An 18,497-nucleotide genomic window follows, 5' to 3' on the forward strand; every position below is an offset into this window, starting at 1 on the left:
ATTTTTAATCGTATTTATGTATAAATGTTTTTATTTTGGCTGTTCACCGCCCTGAGTCCGAAAGGAGAAGGGCGGTATAGAAATTTGAATAATAAATAAATAAATAAATAAATAAATAAATAAAGAGGATTCAGGGACTGGAAGCTAAAACATATGAAGAACGGTTGCAGGAACTGGGCATGGCTGGTCTATTGAAGAGAAGGACCAGGGGAGACATGACAGCAGTCTTCCAATATTTGAGGGGCTGCCGCAGAGAAGAGGGGGGTCAAGCTATTTTCCAAAGCACCTGAAGGCCAGACAAGGAATAATGGATGTAAACTGAAGGAGAGATTCAACCTTAAATTAGGTGCCTTAAATTTTTGCGCCCTTCCTCCAATATTCCTGCACCAAGAGAGTACAGTCACACGGGTGCCGAGTCAGATTGGACTAAAACATACGAAGAACGGTTGCAGGAACTGGGCATGGCTGGTCTAGTGAAGAGAAGAACCAGGGGAGACAGGAGAGCATCTTCCAATATTTGAGGGGCTGCCACAGAGAGGAGGAAGGGGGTCAAGCTATTCTCCAAGGCACCTGAAGGCCAGACAAGGAATAATGGATGGAAACTGAACAAGGAGAGATTGAATCTGGAAATAAGGAGGAATTTTCTGACTGTGAGAGCGATCAACCCATGGAACAGAAGCTGCCTTCGGAAGTTGTGGGAGCTTCATCCCTGGAAGCTTTCAAGAAGAGACTGTCAGAAATGATGTAGAGTCTGCTGCTCAGGCAGGTGGTTGGACTAGATGACCTACAAGGTCCCTTCCAACTCTGTTAATCTGTAATCTTTAAACATCTGAAATTTTATCATGTGACTTCAAAGGTTGCAATTGTGAAAAACGGACGTAAGTCACTTTTTTTGTTGCCGTTGTAACTTTGAATGTTCACTTCATGAACTGTTGTAAGACGAGGACGACATGCATTTCCAGGGCTGGATTTTAGAGCCATGGGGGTGGGGGTTGGGGAAACAGCAGCTCTCAGCCCAGGGATGGGACCTGCAGCCCCAAAACAATGCAATCCGTGATCTCAGAGGATTTGCTGGCTCCATTGACCCTTGCCGCAATTCCATTTACTGGGCCTCCTGCATCAGCAAAAACCCCGGCAGGAGGGGGTCGATGCTTGGCAACCGGTGGGTGCGAGATGCTTCTACCCCATTGTCAGCCTTATCACCTGGTAGACAATGTGCTGCGCTGAGGGCTCTATAAAAGTTGAGTCGTCTCAGCATTTTCGGCTGATGTTGCGTGCTGCTTGCGGCGGCTGTGGTGGGTGACAGGCGCATGGAAGAGCAAGCCAAAGGCATCCAGGGGGAATCAAGCAGCACTTGCCACGGGCTTCTCCCTCGGATCATGGTGGGTCCCTGGACCAACTGCTGAAGGTAAGTGTGAGAGAGAGTTTCACAGATTGAGTTGGAAGGGACCTTGCAGGTCATCTAGTCCAATCCCTGCCCAAGCTGGAGACCCTACACATGACAGTCCAATGAAAGCCTCCAGTGATGAAGCTCCCACAACTTCTGAAGGCAGCTTCTGTTCCATGGGTTGATTGTTCTCACTGTCAGGAAATTCTTCCTTATTTCCAGGTTGAATCTCTCCTTGGTCAGTTTCCATCCATTCTTCCTTGTCTGGCCTTCAGGTGCTTTGGAGAATAGCTTGACCCCCCTCCTCTCTGCAAAAGCCCCTCAAATATTGGAAGAGGCTCTCCTGTCTCCCCTGGTCCTTCTCTTCATTAGACCAGCCAGGCCCAGTTCCTGCAACCGTTCATCGTATGTTTGAGCCTCCAGTCCCCTCATCATCCTGGTTGCTCTTCTCTGCACTTTTTCTAGACATCTAGAACATGTCAACATCTTTTTTTATAGTGTGGTGACCAAAAGGCTTACTAAGACATGTGGAGTTGGGTTGAAGTCATGAAGGCTTAGTTTACACCAAAGTCACTTCATATGGCTTGAAGCCATCGTTGTGTTATCAACTGCAACACTCTAAGCCAGGGTTCTCCAAACTTGGCACTTTAAGACCTGTGAACTTCAACTCCGAGAATTCCCCAGCCAGCTTGGAGGTTGGAGACCCTTGCTCTAAGGCTAAGCTAAAACCGAGCAAGCCACTTTCTGCCTTGGATCAGGGTTTCCCAAACCATTTCCTTTGTTATCCCAAACCGCTGATCAGAAAGTCCTCATTTTAAATGTCCAGGTTCTGACTGAGTTGGTATAATTAACCAAAAAACCCCAACTTTCATCCAATTTTATCCAAGTTTGGGAAGCACAGGCTTAGAGTGATATGTGAGGCTGGTTTTTTAGCAGTCTGAATAAGGAAGTTTCTTAAGACAGTGAGAAGCTCAGAACAGGAACATATCCATAGAAGAGAATATTCGTAAATCAGGGTTGAATTATGGGGTCCTTGGTGCTCTCTGAGCTTGGGGGGTTTCTTACTTTTAGACCTCTGATTCCCAACCTTGGTGGCTTGAAGATGTGTGGACTTAACTCCCTGAATTCTTTGCTGGCTGGGGAATTCTGGGAGTTGAAGTCCACCAATCTTCAAGTCGCCAAAATTGAGAAACTCTATTTTAGACGATGGTGCTTTTCAAATTTGAAAGCTCGTCCAGTAAATTCTTCTGCATTAATTAGATTTTACATTTTATTTGGGTGGTTTTTATGGCCACAGCAGGACATGTTTAAATCAGCACCACATATTCAACCATCAACTACCCCAAATGACTATGGTTGTGCTCAAAAATCTCATCAAAGCAAACCAACCATAACATCTTGTCTGAAAGCAACATAACAGGTAGTCCTTGACTTACAACAGCTTGTTTAGTGACCTTTCAAAGTTACGGCACTGAAAAAAGTGACTTTTGACCGTTTTACACACTTACTGGTATGACCGTTGCAGCATCTCCATAGTCACATGATCAAAATTCATACGTTTGGCAACTGGCATGTACTTATGACAGTTGCAGGGTCATATGATTCCCCTTTTGCAACCTTCTGACAAGCAAAGTTAATGACCGTGTTACTAAATGAACAACTGCTGTGATTCACTTAACGGTGGCAAGAAAGGTCGTAAAATAAGGGAAAATGCACTTAACCAATGTTTCATTTAGCAACAGAAATGTTGGGCTCAATTGTGGTCGTATGTCGAGGACTACATGCACTCTGTTTTTAAGAATGGGACCATTGGAGACAATGACGTAGCTTGGTATTTCTCTCCTTGCCAGGACAGAGCATCTGTGACTGGGATACTGCATTAATTCGGAAAATACAGTTCTCCCAAAGGTGAGGAAAAATGTGATTATTATTGTGTAAGTATGATGAGCGTGCAACAGTGTGAGAATCACTAATGTAGGGTCTGGTGATCTTTTTGCAAAAATTTGTTCTAGCAAAGGACAAAGGAAGAATTTCCCCTCATGACCAGTAATCATTTGGATTGGGGATTGGGTGATATGTAGATTAAAATTATTGTTAAGCAGGGAGTGGTTATGCAGGGGCTAAAGGAGTATTGGTCCATCTACCTCTATAACTTTAGAACAGGTAAACTTCAAGTCCCAGAATTAGCCAGCATTCTCCGCAACTCTGGGTAGTTAAAGAGAACTCTGGGAGTTGAAAAGTGTACATATCTTACTGAGGTTGAGAAACACTGAGCTAGCTGTCCAGATCAAACGGGGGATTCTGGGAGTTGAAGTCCACCCATTTTAATGCTGAGGTTGAGAAACACTGACTTAGCTGGCCAAGATCAAAGGAGGGAATTCTGGGAATTGAAGTCCATACATCACTTAAAGTTTCAGAGGTGAAGAAAAATGGAGCTAGCTGTCCAGCTCAAACAGGGTATTCTGGGAGTTGAGGCCAGCCATGAGGGGAGAATTCTGGGAGTTGAAGTCCACCCATCTTAAAGAGACTGAGGTTGAGGAACACTGAGCTAATTTGCCAGGACGTAAGGGGGGATTCTGGGAATTGAAGTCCATGCATGGAGAACTGAACCACTCTTGCCTAGCTTTTTATGAGCAGCAAAACCAAATAACAATGGTTGCCCCCATTTCACCAGGGGTGAAATGCTCCCGGATCGGACCGGATCACTCGATGGTAGCAATTTTTCCCTGTGGTTTGGCGATCTGGTAGCGATCGCCGCCCGGGTGTCATTACTTCCTGGTTTTAAAGAAGGTGCACACCTTTCTGCACACCTTCTGTGCATGCAGAAGATGTGCACGTGCATGTAATGCATGCAGCATATGCGCTTCCAAACCGGTAAGGAAGGTAAGTAGATTTCACCCCTGCCCCCACCCCATCAAAAGTCAAGAGGAGAAAAAAATATATGCCTCGATTAGGCTGATTTTTCCAGTTTGCAGAATTCTCCCCCAGCTCTTTCTTCTTCCAAAGGAGATCCGGCTGGAGCATCTTCAACACCACCAGGGTCCACGATGTTCGGTTGGATGGGAGGGGCCCTGATGTGTGCCGTTTCTGGGCTGGTCCTCCTCATTGTTGCCACAGCGACGGACTTTTGGATGCAATACCGATACTCCGGCAGTCTCAGCAATCAAGGGCTCTGGCGCTTCTGTGTGGGGAACAAATGTCACCCGCACACCATTACCCTCGGTGAGGACCCCACAGTTGGGGGCTGGAAGAGGGGGCTGTTTTCAATGCATTGTCCTAAGAGTCCCTCTGGCTGGTTTAGTGCAGGGGTGTCCAACCATGGCAACTATAAGACCTGTGGACTTCAACTCCCAGAATTCCCCAGCCAGCATGTCTTAAAGCATGGCTGGCTAGGGAATTCTGGGAGTTGAAGTCCACAGGTCTTGAATAGAATGGAATGGAATAGAATGGAATGGAGACTAGAATAGGATAGGATGGGATGGGATAGAGAATAGAATGGGATAGAGAATAGAATAGAATAGAATAGAATAGAATAGAATAGAATAGAATAGAATAGAATAGAATAGAATAGAATAGAATAGAATAGAATTTGGAAGGGACTTTGGAGAAGGTTCAGACCTTGGAGATCTAGTCCAGTCCACTCCCCAACCAGGATAACCTATACCACTTCAGTTGCCAAGGTTGGACATCCTCTGAGCATCTATACAGGTAGTCTTCAACTTACGACCATTCATTTAGTGACTGTTCAAAGTTATAACGGTGCTGAAAAAAGTGACTTATGACTAGTCCTCACACCTACAACTATGGCACAGTTCCATGGTCATGTGGTCAAAATTTGGGCACCTGTCACTCACCATGTATTAATTAATTTATTTAATTTGTATATCCCACCTTTATTACATTTGCAATTACTCAAGGCGGTGAACATATCTAACACACCTTCCTCCTCCTATTTTCCCAATAACAACAGCCCTGTGAGGTGGGTTCAGCTGAGCCCAAAGTCACCCAGCCGGCTTTCATGCCTAAGGCGGGACTAGAACTCACTGTCTAGCCTAGTGTCTTCTCCACACAGTTGCAATGTCCTAGTATGACATTTGCAATCTTTCAAGCTGGCTTCCCACAAGTACAGTCAATGAGGGAGGGCAAATTTGCCCAATGACTGCACTTAATTCACTTAACAACGGCAGCGATTCATTTAGCAAGAAAGATGGTGACTATCAGAACTCTGGGTTGTAAGTAATTCTGGGAAAGACCGTCCTGACTTTGAATGGTCGTTCAAAGTGACTGGTCGTTAAATGAGGACTAATTGTACTGACTTTCTTAACTTGAAGCTAAGCATTCAAGTTAAAGAACCAATGGCTCTTGCTCCCCACACAGCTTTCTGGGATGCCACGAGAGCCTTCATGCTCATTTCCATCCTCTCCTCCTTTGCTGGGATCATCCTGGAACTGATGACCTACTCTGGCACCAACCGGTTCTCCCGCAGTCGCTCTGCAGGGGTCACTCTCTTGATTGCAGGTAAGTGAGGTTGGCTGGGGGATTCAGAGAGATGAAGTCCACCTATCTTCAAGCTGCCAAGCCTGACAAACCACCACTCTATCCAGATAAGCAGTGTAGCTTTGAGCACCTAGAAATAAACAAGGGGATTGCATTAACCAAAGGATACAATCAAGATCAAGGGAGATACTACTACCACTCTCTAAAGCCTTAGTAAGACCACACCTAGAGTACTGCATCCAGTTTTGGTCACCACACTATGAAAAAGATGTTGAGATTCTAGAAAGAGTGCAGAGAAGACCTTGGGCAGAGGATTGGACTAGATGACCTACAAGATACCTTCCAACTCAGTTAATCTGTATCTATCTGTATCTGATTACTAGAAGCCAGCATGAGTTTGTCAAAAACAGATCATGCCAAACAAATCTTGTTTCATTCTTCAACAAAGTGACTAATTTAGTGGATCAGCGAAATGCCGTGGACATAATATACTTGGACTTCAATAAGGCATTTGACAAAGTAGACCACTACTTCTTGGTAAGCTAGAAAAATGTGGGATAGACAGCATCACCACCAGATGGATTTGTAACTGGCTGACAAATCACACTCAACATGTAGTCTTTAATGGAGGTACATCTACATGGAGGGAAGTAAGCAGTGGGGTACCACAAGGTTCTGTCTCAGGCCTAGGACTCTCCAACATCTTCATAAACAATTTAGATGAGAGGATAGAAGGGGAACCCATCAAACTTGCAGAGGATACCAAGATGGTAGGAATAGGCAACATTTTAGAAGATAGGCTCAAGATCCAGAATGATTTTGACAGACTTGAACACAGGCAAGACAAGAAGCAACAGATGGAAACTAACCAAGGGGAGAAGCAACCTAGAACTAAGGAAAAATTTCGTGACAGTGAGAGCAATCAACCAATGGAACAGAAGTTTCCTCCAGAAGTTGTGGCTGCTCCATCACTGGAGGTGTTTAAGAAGAGATTGGATATGTGTCCAGAATGATGTAAGGTTCCCTGCTTGACTAAAGGGTTGGGCTAGAAAACCTCCAAGGTCCCTTCAAACCCTCCTATCCTATGTTCTATGTCAGGGGTGTCAAACTCAAGGCCCCGGGGCTGGATCTGGCCCGTGGGGTGGTTACATCTGGCCCTCAGGGGCAAAGGACCGGCCCACAGTGCCAGCAAAAATGGAGCTTGGGAGGGCTGTGTGTGGCCCTCCCGAGCTCCGTTTTCACAGGCAGAGGGTTGCAGGAGGCCATCCCAGCCGTAAACGGAACTCGGCAGCCTGTTTTTGCTGGCAAAGCTGTGTCCACCACAGGTGCCCCTGACACGAGTGACGTCGAGCTGGCCACACACCCCCTTGGCCCCCCCAAGGTCAAACACAATTTTGATGTGGCCCTCAGTGAAATCAAGTTTGACACCCGTTCTATGTTCTAAGCCTAGTTTGATATTTCCCCTTCAATAAAATCATCGTTTTGTTCCCAGGACTCTTCGCCTTGCTGGGCCTCTCCGTCTACACCGGCGTGACTGTGAATTTCTATGGCAAGCGTTACGCTGATTGGCGTTTCTCCTGGTCGTACATTCTGGGATGGATCGCGGTTCTCCTGACCTTCTCAGCAGGTATTGGTGCTCTGTGAGGTGCAGTGAGGTCCCCCTTGTCTTCCAGATCCTGAGATCTGCAGTGCGGCTGAGGGTCTCTCAATGCTGAATTCCTGAGTCCTCGTCCTATTGTACAGGACTCAATTTACAACCGCAATGGAGCCCAAAATTCCATTGCTAAGCAAGACAGTTGTTAAGTGAGTTTTGCCATCATTTTATGACATTTCTTAGCCATTGTTGTTAAATGAATCACTGCAGTTGTTAAGTTCGTAACATGGTTGTTAAGCAACTCTGGCTCCCCCACTGATTTTGCTTGTCAGAAGGTCATAAAAACAGATGCCATGACCCCGGGACACTGTGACTGTCACAAATATGAGTCAGTTGACAAGCGTCCAAATTTCAATCATGTGACTATAAGGCTGCTTGCCATACTCATAAGGGTGAAAAACGGTCCCGTTGCAATGTCAAATGGTCACTAAACGAATTGTTGTAAGTCGTGGACTACCTCTGCTGTGTGTTTGTGTTGCCTACAGATTGTGTCCTTGGGAACTCCACTGGTCACCCAGTAGAATAGAATAGAAGGAAGGGAAGGGACCAGCGAAGGGACCTTGGAGGCCTTCTAGTCCAGCCCCTGCCCAAGCAGGAGAACCTGTATACCATTTCAGAGTTAAGATGTTAACCAGTTAAGATGCACAAACTTCAACTCCCAGAATGAGAAACACTGGGAAATTTCTCCATAAAGCCAAATAAAGTGATGGCAATTCTGGTGAAGGATAAGCAGGAAAAAGAAGGCATCAACCAACAGCTGGAACAGACCTATTGGTATAGTTTCAGGGGTATCACACTCAATTTCATTGAGGGTCACATCAGGGTTGTGTTTGACCTCGAGGGGGGGGCAGGGATGGGCATGGCCATGATTGACATGGTCAGCTTGACGTCATTCGTGTTAGGGGGCACCTGTGGTGGCCAAGTGGTAAGGCAAGACTTCCCTGAGAGCCTCTCTCAATCTCATTATAATCTCCCCCCTCCCTCCCTCCCTCCCTTTTCTTCTTTTTCCTTCCCTCTTCTTTCTCCTTTCTTCTTCCTTTCCCTCTTTCCTTCTTCTTCCTTCCTTCCCCTCTTCCTTTCCTTTTCTTTGTCTTTCCTCTTTCCCTTTCTCCTTTCCTGTCCCTTCTTGCTGAAATACAAAAAGGGAAGAAACATTTCTCCTTTTGCTTTGTTTTTAGTTTGTTTTGCTAACCCTCTGCCAGTGAAAACCGAGCCGGAGGGGTCCGTGCTGGCAGGGGCACTGTAGGCTGGTCCTTTGCTGTTTCCAGGGTGGCCCCACGGGTCAGATCGAAGGACCCCATGGGCCAAATCTGGCCTCCTGGCCTTGAGTTTGACATCCTGGTATAGTTGTTTACCAATAATGCCAATAATTGGGTTAATTCCTCTAATTATTTCTATTTCCTCTACCTTGGAAAAATAGTGAGAAATTTGGGCTAAGTTCAAATTACAAGCAAAATGCCCCAAACAGCCACGTCTGGACAGGAGTAAAGGTGGGATATAACTGACCCTAACCCTCTCCCCTTTCTCTCCCCAGCTCTGTTCCACTTCTGTGCTGTCCGTAGAAATTTGTCTACTGGTGGATCTGGCGGGACGAGTGGTTGACTCCCCTTTGTGGCACCCTCTTGGCTCAAGTCCATCCCAGCCGGACTCCAACGATCCCCCCTTGTGCAGCCACGTGGCCCCCTCATCTGTGTTCTTCCTCCTCTGCCAGGTGCCCCCAGTGGGCTGGCTAATGCCGAGAGGCCACTAGGGCTAGTCCTTGACTTACGAACAGAATTGAGCCCGTTGCTAAGTAAGCCTGTTGTGGTTTTTTTGCCTCATTTTACGACCTTTCTTGCCACTGTTAAGTGAATTATTGCAGTTGTTAAACGAATCATGCCATTGTGAAGTGAATCTGGGCTTCCCCATCAACTTTACTTGTCACACAGGTCACAAAAGGGGAATCCCCTGACCCCGGTGACACTTGCGTCCGTCGTAAATATGAGCTAGTTGCCATGTGTCTGAATCTTGATCCTGTGACCATAAGGATGCTGCCAATGGTCATAAGTGTGAAAGTCACTTTTCTCAACTTTAAACGGTCACCAAGCAAACTGTTGTAAGTCGAGGACTACCAGTAGAAAGACTAAGGAAATGCAACACAATTTTTTCACTTTCACTTAATGCACAAAATCACAATCTCCAGTCCACGAAGTACGATGGTTAGGTTCACATAGCAATTCAGGCAGGGGGAAACATCTGGATTCACCCATCTTCTGGGGCTGCTCAGCAGGTTGAACCATGAAGGAAGAGACCGGGTGGGTGGTGCTCACAGAAGACCCACAAAATGTTAACTCAGTTTAGAATATTGTATCCACCGGATGAAGTACGTTGTGAGAATCCAACTGTGGGGCTGTGCCAATTCCCTGCCCTTCCTCCTAAAACTCTCTGTTCTTTCGGTCACTCTCTTCCTCTTCCTTCTCCCTCACTCTGGAGAAGATGCTTTGTGTGTGTAATGACGGGAAGGCAATAAATGAGTTCGATCCAGTAGATCACATTTGTGTGTGTCAGCAGTATTTTTCCCTTTGCTTAAAAAGGGTGGCCAGATGCATAAGAGAGGAGAACGGTTGCAGGAGTTGGATGTGTCTAGTCTAATGAAAAGAAAGAGCAGGGGGGACATGACAGCCATGTTCCAGTATTTGAGGGGCTGCTACAAAGAAAAAAAAAGGGGGAGGGTTGTCAACCTGTCTTCCAAAGCCCCTGAAGTCAGGAGAAGAAACAATGGAGGGAAACTAATCAAGGAGAGAAGCAACCTGGAATTAAGGAGAAATTTCTTGATGGTGGAAACAGTTTCCCTCCAGAAGACCTCCAAGCTCCCCTCCAGCCCTATGATTCTATGATTGTGTGAGCTTGGGCATAGGGGGATGGAGCAGAAGACCTCCAAGCTGCCTTCCAGCCCTATGATTCTATGACCTCCAAGGTCCCTTCAAGCCCTATGATTCTATGACTTTGGGCAAGGGGATGGAGTAGAAGACCTCCAAGCTCCCTTCCAGCCCTATGATTCTATGATTGTGTGAGCTTGGGCATAGGGGGATGGAGTAGAAGACCTCCAAGATCCCTTCCAAACTTATGATTCTATGATTTTGGGCAGTGGGGGAAGTGGACTAGGAGACCAATGAGCCCGCAATGTGCGGCAGCATCCAAAAAAGCGAATACAATCCTTGGTGGTATAAACAGAGGCATAGAATCCAAATCACATGAAGTCTTAGTAATGTGGTAAAGTAACAAATAAAGTGGTAAATAAAGTAATAAATAAAGTAAAAGCGGGTCCAGCTAGATGATCACTGAAGGACCCTCTTTGTTCATAGTATTGTAGAAGAGAAATTGTGCTTGCAAATGTATCCAGTTGAAATAAAAGGCAGACACATTCCTTCTTTGATGTAGAATCAGCGAGGAGAGGCCCCTCAGTTGCCCCTCAGTTGCCCCTCAGTTGTCACAGATAAAGACAGTCTGGTGATTTACATTTTTAAGGTCAGAGAGAGGAGATGTCCATATTATTGTTTCAACAAGAGATAATTTGAATCTATGCTTCAGTAACTTCTAAGAAGAATTATAATTGTTTGGCAAAGATAGTAATTAAGGTATGTCATTTTGTGTAACAAATGTCTTGTGATAATAAGAAAATGCTGATTTCACAGAATCCTTTGTTTGAAACTGTATAAATGCTTTGAGCTGAAAATCATAGGTTGTTCAGACCTCCTTTTTGGTAGCGATACCAGGTTTGATCCTTTATTGCAATAAATAAATAAACTGATTCTGTCTGCCCTAAAGGGATGTTTCTTTAATTCCTTATTCCACAACATTAGTACTGCTATATAAAGCCTTGGTAAGACCACACTTGGAATACTGCATCCACTTTTTGTCCCCACGTTTTAGAAAAAGATCTTGAGACTTCAGAAAAGGTTCAGGAAAGAGCAACTAAGATGATTAAAGGCCTGGAATAAAAAACATATGAAGAAGGGTTTCAGGAATTGGATTTGGCTAATCTAGAGAAAAGAAGGACTAGGGGTGACAGGATAGCAGTGTTCCAATATTTGAGGGGCTTCCCCAAAGAAGAGAGGGAGTCAAGCTATTCTCCAAAGCACCTGAAGGCTGAATAAGAAGCAATGGATGGAAACTCATCAAGAGAGAAGCAACCTGGAACTAAGGAGAAATTTCCTGACAGTAAGAACAATTAACCAATGGAACAGCTTCCCTCCAGAAGTTGTGGGGGCTCCATCACTGGAGGCTTTCAAGAAAAGACTGGACAGTCACTTGTCTGAAATGGTATAGGATCTCCTGCTTGAGGAAGGGATTGAACTAGAAGACCCCCTCCCAAGATCCCTTCCAGCTCTGTTCTGATTTGTTGGACGAGAAAACCTCCAAGATCACTTCCAGCTCTATAATTCTGTGAGCTTGGGTCATAGGGTGGACTAGAAGAGGGTGGACTAGAAGGCCTCCAAGGTCCCTTGCAGCCCTATATTCTATAATTCTAACCAGGGATGGGCTTCAAAAATTTTAGCAAGAGGTTCTCTGCCCGGTTGCTGGGGGGGGGGGCTTTTTGCCCTCCCTGGGCTCTGGAGGCTTTCTTTGAGCCTCCGGGAGGGTGAAAATGGCCTCCCCAGGCTCTGGAAGCCATCTCGAACTTCCGGTAGGCCTGTTTTTCGCTCTCCCCGAGCCTCCGCGTGCACCCTGCACTTACCTGCTTGCAAAACAGGCCGTGTGTGGACTCCTGGGAGGGGAAGGGTGGGGTGGGCATGGCCAGTCAGGAGTGGGATTTGGGGGTTCTCCGAACTGCACACAATCTTAACAAAAAAAAAAAAAATCAGCCTTGATTCTAACTCACTGGTTTAAGAATTAGTTCTGATTGAGCTTCTGCTCCAGGTCTGAGAGACTGAGGAGAAAGGAGATCCTTTCACACAGGCAATCCTCAATTTACGACCATTTATGTAACAACTGTTCACAGTTATGACAGCACTAAAAAAAACCCAGACCTTATAACCAATATTGCACTTTTTTGAATTCATTCTCCCTCCCTCCCTCCCTCCCTCCCTCCTTCTTTCTTCTTTCTTTCTTTCCTTCCTATTTTTTGTCAATCTGTGCTTATTTTAATGCAAAATTCTGTTATTTTTTTAAGAGACACTCACTGACAAACTCTATGCCAAAAAGTAGCTTGCTAGGTTGAAGCTGGATGGCTGCACTTCCCTTTCCTTGGGGCTGCCTGTAAGGATCGCCTCTCCTTCCAACTTAAGAAAGTGAGAACTCTTGAAACGTAGTTGTTCAAAAGGATCCTTTTATTAAGCAGAAGTGACAGCCACCCAGTTAAAGCAAGAGTTGAATACCCTTAGGCAAGACAAGTAGGATTAAAGCAGTAGAGACCCCTCCCTTTAAATCAGAATGCAGATTTTAACTAATACACAAGTGTAAAGATGCTTTCTTTCCCAGTTTCCCTGAGAACCCGAACAAACATGCATTCACACTGTTATCCTTTAAAGTGAAACAACCCACATGGCTATCATAAACATTCCTCCACATAAAGAGGATCTCAGGCTCTTTGGCGCCAGGATATAGGTTGTCAAATATCTGTTGACACAGGCAATGCTAGTAAATTGAATCTAGGTCTCCCCCTTCTCCCAATTGAATGGCAGTATCACTTTTAGGGATCTGACATGCTACCCTCCTTAGAAAACGAAAGGGTCCACCTGTAAAAAAACCAAATATATACAAGATTTCATTATTCTTGTTTGTTAGGGTATTGGGAGTGAAATTTTCTCAGTAAGATTGGAGCCCTAACATGGTGTTTAGCGACTCATTCATTGTATGCTGATGGTAAATGTTTCCAAGCAACTAAGTATTGGATTTTCCCTCTGTGGATCCTAGAGTCAAGGATTTCCTTGATTTCAAAGTGTTGTTCACCTTCAATCATGATGGGCACAGGTAGTGTAGATGCAGGTGGTCTGAGGGATGTGATTACTTCTCACTTGAGTAAACAGATAGGGAATACTGGGTGGACTTGCCTGAGTGTCTTTGGAAGGAGTAGTTCAACTGCTACTGGATTGATGACTCTAGTGATGGGGAAAGGTCCAATGAACTTTGGCCCTAGTTTCTTTGATGGTTGTAATGATTTCAGGAATTTTGTAGATAAGTATACTCTGTCTCCAATATGAAAAGGTTTGGGTTCCATCCAGTGGTGGGATTCAATTTTTTTAACAACCGGTTCTGTGGGCATGGCTTAGTTGGGGGTGTGGCTTGGTGGTCATGTGACTGGGTGGTCATGGCTAGCTGGTCATGTGACCGGGTGGGCATGGTTATGTGCATAGGGACTACTCAAAGGGCTGAAAAAAGTCATTTCTGACTGGTCCTCGCACTTATGACCATCCTCACATTTATGCCCATTGCGGCATTCTTAACAACCGTGTCAGTCATTTTACCACTACTTCTCTTCACCACAGTGACAAGATAGGGCGTAAAACGTAAAATGTGAGGACAGTCGTAAGTTCAAGGACTGGTCAAAAGCGCAAGGACCAGTCAAAAATAACTTTTTCAGCCCTCTGAGTAGTCCATACGCGTAAAAGGACCACCCAGAGGGCTGAAAAAAGTGATTTCTGACAGGTCTTTGCACTTTTGACCGGTCCTCACCCTTATGACTGGTCATCATTTATGCCCATTGTAGCATTCTTAACAAACGTGTCACTCATTTCACAACTGCTTCTCTTCACCATTGTGACAAGATAGGGTGAAAAACGTAAAATGTGAGGACAGTTGTAAGTTCGAGGAGTGGTCAAAAGTGCGAGGACCAATCAAAAATAACTTTTTCAGCCCTCTGAGTAATCCATATGCACAAAAGGATACAGCAATGGAGAGGGATGAAGGAAGGAGAAGAGAGATGGAAGAAGGAAGGAGAGAGAGGGAAGGAAGAGAAGAGAAGAAGGAAGGGAAGGGAAATTAGAGTAGGAGGGAGTGTAAGAGAGGAAGAAAGAGAGGAGGAGAAGGAGAAAGGAAGAGGAAGTAGGGAGGAGAAGAAGCGGGGGGGGGGGGGAGAAAGTAAGAAGGAAAGAAAAGAGAGAGGTGGTAGGTTTGAGGCGAAAGATTGCTGTACAGTAAAAAAGATGAAATGGAAGAAAGGCAACCCCAAACAAATATAAAGATATTAAGATAAAGAATGAATTGTTAAGCTTTAAATAATAAAAGAGAACAAATATTGCTGAGCACATTGTAAGCCGCCCTGAGTCTCCGGAGAAGGGCGGCATATAAATTAAAAAAAAAAAAAAGAATAAATAGCAATAATTAGAAACATACATACAAACATACAATTTATTTTCTTTGAACAGAGTATTTGGCCGGTTCACAAATTTAAACAGTGTTTAGTCATTTCAATTAAATTTCCAATTTCTATATTTCCTTTTTGCCATATTTATTCCTTATCTATTTTTTTAAAAAACCAATATTACCCTTCTTCCTCATCTCTAATCTTAATCAAATTCAATTTTTCCCTTCTATTCTATATTATACCCCTTCCCATTGTCATCTATTTTTATATCCATCCTCACATTGGTTAATTATGTAATATTACAGTTGTTTAATATAAATTCAACATTTTAATATAAATCAATTAGTTATACAACTATCTTTTTTGTATATTAATCAATATGAACATGAATATTCCAATTATTTCCATGCAATCCAATTTCTTACAAATCAATTAATTATATTTACCAATAATAATAAACCAAATAATTTCCCCCATATATTCCTCCAAACCACAACTTAACCATTTCTGCTTTCAACACAATATGCAATTAATAGTATCTCAATTATTACAATTCCCTAGTTAAATAGAACTTTCTTTCTTTTGTGTTTTAAATTCTTGAATTCTCCTCTTTTTCCCTAAATTTCCCATTGTTTGCACCTACCTTTTTGGTGAGGAAAAAGAAAACAAATCTGCCTGCCTAATTTTCTAAGGTTGCAGCAACAGCAAAGTCAACAGTCTGCTTTACTTTCAGTTTCGTTTTTCAGCATAGCTAGGAAAAAAAATCAGTTCAGCACTCTTTGCAAGCAAGCAGCAGAGCCCTCCACAAAACAGCTGAGAGTAAATCAGCTGAGAGTCGGGAGCCAATCTAATCAAGGGCTAATTAGCCTATGCTGAAGCTCTGTGGGCCAATAAAATTACAAAAAAACTCCGAACCCTTTGTTAAATTGCTGGCTCGCCTGCCCCTCACCCACCACTATTTATTGGCAATAAATAGTGCTGCGAAGGGGTGGGGCAAGCCAGCAATTTAACAAACGGTTCGGCCGAACCGCCTAGAACCGGCAGAATCCCACCACTGGTTCCATCCTTTTCTTGTCAGCTTGAATTTTAAAAGCTTCTCTAGCTTCCTTTAAGGCTAATCTAACCACTGGCCACGTGTTTTGCAAATTATCCATCCACTTCTTAAGTGAGGGGATGGTGGGTTCTTCTATGGGTAGTTCAGGCATGGGGCTGAAATCCTGGTCTGTCGCTACTCTAAAAGGGATAAAACCAGTGCTAGAGTGTACAGCATTATTAAATGCAACTTCAGCAAAAGGCAAAAGCTCGATCTAGTTATCCTGTTGAAAATTAATGAAACATCTTAAATATTGTTCTAGGACCGAGTTCAAAATTTCAGAATTGCCATTAGTAGCTGGATGATGGGAAGAGCTCAACCCCTAGCCAGTACCAAGTAAATCCAAAAATGCCCTCCAAAATTTGGAGGTGAATTGAACCCCTCTGTCGGAGATGATCCTTTGTGGAGCTCGTCATGTGAGCGGGTGGGCGTGGCTATGTGCATAGGGACTACTCAGAGGGCTGAAAAAAGTGATTTCTGACAGGTCCTCGAACTTTTGACCGGTCTTCGCACTTATGACTGGTCATCATTTATGCCCATTGTAGCATTCTTAACAACCATGTCACTCATTTCACAACTGCTTCTCTTCACCGTGGTAACAAGATAGGGCAAAAACGTAAAATGTGAGGACAGTCGTAAGTTCGAGGACTGGTCAAAAGTGCGAGGACCAGTCAGAAATAACTTTTTCAGCCCTCTGAGTAGTCCATATGCATAAAAGGATACAGCAATAGAGAGGGATGAAGGAAGGGAAGGGAAATTAGAGTAGGAGTGAGGGTAAGAGAGGGAGGAAGAGAGGAGGAGAAGGAGAAAGGAAGAGGAAGTAAGGAGGAGAAGAAGAGGGGGAGGAAGAGAAAGTAAGAAGGAAAGAAAAGTCTCTCTTTTCTTTCCTTCTGGTAGGTGGTAGGTTTGAGGAGAAAGATTGCTGTACAATAAAAAAGATGAAAGGGAAGAAAGCCAACCCCAAACAAATATAAAGATATTAAAGAATGAATTGTTAAACTTTAAAGAATAAAAGAGAACAAATATGAATAAATAACAATAATTAGAAACACACATACAAACATACAATGTATTTTCTTTGAACAGAGTATTTGCCCGGTTCACAAATTTAAACAGTGTTTAGTCATTTCAATTAAATTTACAATTTCTATATTTCCTTTTTGCCATATTTATTCCACACCTATTTTTGTAAAAAACCAATATTACCCTTCATCCTCATCTCTAATCTTAATCAAATTCAATTTTTCCCTTCTATTCTATATTATACCCCTTCCCATTGTCATCTATTTTTATATCCATCCTCACATTGGTTAATTATGTAATATTACAGTTGTTTAATATAAATTCAACATTTTAATATAAATCAATTAGTTATATAACTACCTTTTTTGTATATTAATCAATATGAACATGAATATTCCAATTATTTCCATGCAATTCAATTTCTTACAAATCAATTAATTATATTTACCAATAATAATAAACCAAATAATTTCCCCCATATATTCCTCCAAACCACAACTTAACCATTTCTGCTTTCAACACAATATACAATAGTATCTCAATTATTACAATTCCCTAGTTAAATAGAGCTTTTTTTCTTTTGTGTTTTAAAATCCTGAACTCTCCTCTTTTTTCCTAAATTTCCCATTGTTTGCACCTACCTTTTTTGGTGAGGAAAAGGAAAAGAATTCTGCCTGCCTAATTTTCCAACCTTGCAGCAACAGCAAAGCAGTTTCAGTTTCGTGTTTCAGCATAGCTAGGGGAAAAAAAATTGCTCCAGGACTCTTTGCAAGGAAGCAGTAGAGCCCTGAGCAAAACAGCTGAGACAAATCAGCTGAGAGCCGGGAGGCCAATTAGCCTATGCTGAAGCTCGGTGGGCCAATAAAATTACAAAAAAACACCGAACCATTTGTTAAATTGCTGACTTGCCCACCCCTCGCCCACCACTATTTATTGGCAATAAATAGTGGTACGGAGGGGCGGGGCAAGCCAGCAATTTAACAAAGGGTTCGGCTGCACCACTGGCTATAGGGCGGCCCTTTGAAGCCCCGCGGCAAGAATTTGAAGTTTTTTTGACTCCGGAGGCAGCAATAGATTGGGAGTGGGCGGGGTAAGGGAACGGCCGGCGATCCAACAGAGCAGAGAGTGAGGGTGAGTGAAGGCGTGGAAGCTGCTTTCTCCATCCTGCTCTCTTGCGTCCGGAGCCGCTGGGGAACCACGTGGCAGCCCACGTGGATCCCAGGCAGCGGAACTCAGGCTAGGGAAGGGGTGGGCAATTGTGGCTCTTTTACAACCTGTGGCCTTCAACTCCCAGAATTCCTGAGACAGCCAAGCTGTCTCAGGAATTCTGGAAGTTGAAGTCCACAGGTTGTAAAAGAGCCACAATTGCCTACCCCTGGCTAGGGTAGGCTGGCGCCGCAAGGGTGGGAGGAGGGGCGGGCAAGCCAGCAATTTAACAAACGGTTCGGTGTGCTGCGGGACCAATAAATTACAAAAAAACACCGAACCGTTTGTTAAATTGCTGGCTCGCTCGCCCCATTTATTGGGAATAAATAGTAGTGCGGAGGGGTGGGGCAAG

General features: G+C 44.0%; 1 protein-coding gene across 1 annotated transcript; it reads left to right on the top strand.

Annotated features, from left to right (window-relative positions):
- Window positions 1-1,253: 1,253 nt before the first annotated feature.
- Window positions 1,254-11,344, top strand: LOC117670835 (lens fiber membrane intrinsic protein). Its single transcript, XM_034426299.3, has 6 exons — window positions 1,254-1,408; window positions 3,238-3,295; window positions 4,394-4,609; window positions 5,765-5,905; window positions 7,377-7,511; window positions 9,073-11,344. Exons 3-6 carry the CDS (start codon window positions 4,435-4,437, stop codon window positions 9,138-9,140), a joined length of 519 nt encoding a protein of 172 aa, XP_034282190.1. The 5' UTR covers window positions 1,254-1,408; window positions 3,238-3,295; window positions 4,394-4,434; the 3' UTR covers window positions 9,141-11,344.
- The last annotated feature ends 7,153 nt before the right edge of the window (window positions 11,345-18,497 follow it).

The sequence above is a fragment of the Pantherophis guttatus genome, chromosome 18 (genome assembly GCF_059756535.1).
Source record: "Pantherophis guttatus breed Tessera chromosome 18, ASM5975653v1, whole genome shotgun sequence".
Taxonomy (NCBI): Eukaryota; Metazoa; Chordata; class Lepidosauria; order Squamata; family Colubridae; genus Pantherophis; species Pantherophis guttatus.

What these genes read in the sequence shown, in the direction of transcription:
- LOC117670835 (XM_034426299.3), top strand. Translation starts at nt 4,435, where the DNA reads ATGTTCGGTTGGATGGGAGGGGCCCTGATGTGTGCCGTTTCTGGGCTG. An exon ending in CCCGCACACCATTACCCTCG is followed by an intron (nt 4,610 to 5,764) that starts GTGAGGACCCCA and finishes CTCCCCACACAG; the next exon opens with CTTTCTGGGATGCCACGAGA. An exon ending in GGTCACTCTCTTGATTGCAG is followed by an intron (nt 5,906 to 7,376) that starts GTAAGTGAGGTT and finishes TTTTGTTCCCAG; the next exon opens with GACTCTTCGCCTTGCTGGGC.